We start from the raw sequence: 4,381 nt of genomic DNA on the forward strand, positions 1-4,381 counted from the left end.
GTCAGACAATAGTATCCTTCACCAAAAAGTGTGTATTACCTCCTGTAGTCATCCCTGTAATAGAAAGCGCACTCCATGTGTTAGCTATCAATAAAGATCATTTTGAAGGAGGATCAGGCAAAATTACAAATGCTTCTGCAGCACTCCTTTTTGTCAATACTGCCTTTTATATTATGCTGTACCCTGGGCAACAGCAGTAGGTTCTTACCTTGCTCCATATCAAATATATCCACGGTCTTGGTAAATTTTGGCCTGCGGTATGTACCTCCTTGTCGCAGTCCACCCAAACTGTAGATGGAGCCATCATTTAGCACATATCTTGAGTAGGCTCTTTTGTTTGGTATACTGGGAAACTTTGTCCAGGAACGGGTTTCGATGTCAAAAACTTCAAAAGCATTCACTGCATATTTAGACTGTCTGCCACCTGTAGGCACAGAAAAAAGTTGTCATAAGATGGGGGAAAGAGAATGGGCCAGGAATATTTGTAAATGTTTCTCTTTTACTATGTATATTTATGAACTCATCATGTTCTACAGTAATTATGTCTTCGTATAACCTCTGTGAAACACAGAAAAACTGCTTTTTGAATATTTTAATTTTTTAATGTAGGCCTCATTTAAATTTTAAACTAAAAAACTGAAATTTCCTGACTTTTATTTACCAAAATTATTGACAGTCATGATATGCTGAGGAGTGAGGAGGCCACATAGACCAATTATGACTGTTAAGCCGCATACACACAAGCAATTCTTGTCCTTGGAAAGGATCTTTCATGATCCTTTCCAACGATAAGAACGGTACGATGCATGAACAAGTTCTGTACATACAGCTCTATGGAGAGGGGAGGGGGAGAGCGAGGGAGCCGCACCCTTCTGCGCACTCTCCACCTTCCCTTGCATTAGGATCGCTCGTGGTTCATTGTTTGTGGATCCGCCAGGACGGATCCACGGATGATGAACGACGCGGGCTGTACACACGCCAGATTCTCGTCCGATATCCGGCCGAAGCCGATTATTGGGCGAGAAAAATTTGACGTGTGTACGTAGCTTTGTATTGTTAGATATCCATACGAAGATCCCATAAGCAATGATTCATAGGTTTACTTTGCAAATTACCAGTTCAGCAAGCAAAGAGACTTTTTAATGATGTAAACTACACTTCTAGTAAAAGCTAAATATTTGTTTTAGACTGTATATATTAAACATAAACAAAGAGAGAAATTACAACATGCGCAGGGTAGTGCAATTGCTCCACCTAGCCAAAACAAAGCCTTTACAATTTATGTTTCTTTCTTTGGACAAAAGGAAGGCATTTGATTCAGTTTAATGGCAGTATATGTTTTTGCCCTAAGTAAGTGGGGGTTCGGCAAGGAGTTCCCTAACTGGGTGTCGGCACTTTACTCCTTCCCATATGCCACAGTTAAATATATGGTATTTGAATCCCCAACCTTTCCTATACTCCACGGTACAAGGCAGGGCTACCCTCTATCGCCTAGACTGTTTATACTTGCACTGGAGCCCTAAGCAGAAAGGCTTCCAGCCAATCAAACTTTCACAGGAGTTAATTTCTTCAACACCGAACATAAGATCATATTATTTGCAGATGAAGTGTTATTGTCCTAAAACATCCCCAAAACCATTCCTTCCTAATCTATTCTCCACGTTGGCAGCTTTTGGAGAGTTTTCTGGCCTACTGGCCTCACTGACCTAGGGTGCTGAAAAATGGTTCTATATCTCCCCAAGACCTCTGGAGGTCCCCAGACTCAACCTGTGCAAGTATTTCTGGTGCAAATAGCTCAGCTCGTGGCTTTTCTCTGTACAGAGGTGCTTCTAGCCTGGGCGCAGACATGCGCAGCAGAATACCCCTCAGCACAGATTAATAAAATGCTATGGCTCCCGGCCTCAAGGAGCCCCCTGATTGGGGACCCTACTTTGTCCTATGGATTAGGCCTGTGGGATCAGGTGAAGACTCCTGCAGGTTTGGTTACCCCAAATATACCTCTGATAGGGGTCCTACAGTGCCCTTTATTTGAACCAGCCTTTGAGAATCTCCATGCTTTCCTCTGTGTGGCTAACAAACCTATATGTTATGCCTATGACACTGGAGAGGACAGCTAAATTTTTTCTGGGGGGGCTCGCCAAAGTGTTTCAGGGGATGCGGAGCTATAGGCACCTTGCTACATGTATGCTGGGAAAGCCTTGTGGTTAGGCACCTCTCGAACTCTATTCCAAGCCCCATTGCGCAAACACCCCTGGGAAAGCTCTCCTACACAGACCCACTCCCACTTTTCTTGGACATTCGAGCAAACTGGCTTCTTTTGTTTTTCTAGCTACAAGACTGGTGATAGCCATGGCGTGGAAGAAACCCACCCTAAGTTTTGCAGCGGTTCTGTCCAGGATCACTGATACTATGATCCTGGGGAGGATGGCCGCTATAAGAGATTCTCTTCCAAATTTTTTTAAGGCATGGATGCCGTGTCTGAATCACCATAGTACGTCAGATCTAGATACCATTATTACATCTATGACTTGCAGATTAACTGATTTTCTTTCAGTCTATAAGTATAATTATTATGACCACAGAAACCCTACCCTACCCTTTCCTGCTTCCTGATTCTCTCTCCGCCTGTGTATATTACTTGTATCCCAGAATTTGAAAACATTGTTGATTTGTTTATACTGAATTAGTGGAATTTCCACTGGATTATGTGTTCTGGGTTATTTGTTTTTTTTTTGTTGTTGTTGTATTGGAGTTAGTTATTAATCCTGGATATGTGTTCCATTGTATGTTTATGTTTTGTTTTTGTGTTTCCCCCAAAATCTTGTATTGTTTAGAAATTTGAAAAACAAATATTTAAACAAATATTATAAAAATATTGTAACAAAAAGCAAAGAGAGAAATAAAGTACACATTTCACAAAAAAGCTTAAGCAAAGATGTTGCTTAATCTATTTTTTTTCCAACTGTTAAGATAAATTTACTGTAAAACTGTAAGCATATATCTTGTTTTTGTAAATTCTCCCTCTAGAGATTAGAAGTAGTATTTTACCAGCTTCTGATAACACAGCTCAACAACAAAAAATTTTTTTCAAGGATTTGCCAAGGATGTTTTAATATATTTAGTGTATTTCAGATCTGCTGAATCCAGAAATGACATTAGTTTCAGTGAATTGGCTCTAGTTCTTGTGATACAGGAATCGGAATAGATGATTTTACCAGCAACAAATGTTTACAGCATATTATTATCAATCTTTATTTACACCGATGTTTTGCATTTTATATATTAAGTGTAGCATTATTTTCATGAAAGTTTCATTCACCTTCTTTTTATTCATACATTTTCTTTTTTTTACAGAAAAGTGAGTTCTTCAAGAAGAAGTTGTTTTAAATGACCCCAATGTATTTTGCTACATTTGTGGTGAATATTCTCAGCAAAAACAGAGAAGAAACATTACAGAATTTGTGAAACAAGCATATCTTGCATATTTTGGTATTAAACTGGGGCACCAAGATAAGTATTGGGCTCCCCATATGGTATGCAAAACTTGTGTAGAGTGTCTACATCAGTGGAAAAATGGAAAACTGAAAAGTTTGAAATTTGGTTTACCTATGGTATGGCGATAGCCCAAAAATCATCATAATGATTGGTATTTTTTTGCTGTGAATGCAAAATGTTTCAATCGTTACAAGAAAAACAAGTGGGAGTACCCTGATTTGGAATCAGCAAGACGACCTGTGCAGCATGGTGCTGAGGTTCCCATACCAGTGTTCAGTACACTCCCTGATATTCCTGTATCCAAAATGGAGGATATACAGGGCTTGGGGTGTAATCCAGGAGTTAGCAGTGGAAGTGAATATGAAGGAAATGTTTAATCAAACCAGCAGTTCTCCCAAGAAGAGCTCAATGATTTAATACGTGACCCAAGTCTGTCAAAACAAGCATCTGAACTGTATGAGACCAGAAGTTAAAATAATGGTTTATGGGACAAGAGCAGTGACACTCCTACTATATTTACTATATATGTGTTGATTTAAAAATGGTGAACTTCCTACTTGGACAGCAAAGTGTATACACAAAGTATCCATGTTTCATCTGCTTATGGGATAGTAGAGCAAGGCAGGATCACTAGAAAAAAGTGACATGGCATCCAAGGGAAAACATGAAAAAAGGTGCAGGGAACATCATTAACGAGCCAATGGTTGTCAAAGAAAAAATCATTCTCCCTCCACTACACATAAAGTTGGGATTAATAAAGCAATTTGTTACAGCTCTGAACAACAATTGTGATTGCTTCAAATGCATTTGTAGATTCTTCCCTGGATTACTGAAAAATAAAAAGCAGGAATCTTTGATGGACCCCAGGTTTGGAAACTGATAAATG

At 39.3% G+C, this 4,381-nt stretch overlaps 1 protein-coding gene across 1 annotated transcript in view; it reads right to left on the reverse strand.

Moving 5' to 3' along the window:
- Positions 1-4,381, reverse strand: part of KLHDC8A (kelch domain containing 8A) — a gene marked incomplete in the record, with an annotated part of 31,827 nt that overhangs the window by 7,381 nt on the left and 20,065 nt on the right. Inside the window, 1 exon segment of the mRNA XM_072424982.1 lies at positions 209-424. Coding sequence (XP_072281083.1) covers positions 209-424 — 216 coding nt within the window.

This window comes from Pyxicephalus adspersus, chromosome 1 (genome assembly GCF_032062135.1).
Source record: "Pyxicephalus adspersus chromosome 1, UCB_Pads_2.0, whole genome shotgun sequence".
Taxonomy (NCBI): domain Eukaryota; kingdom Metazoa; phylum Chordata; class Amphibia; order Anura; family Pyxicephalidae; genus Pyxicephalus; species Pyxicephalus adspersus.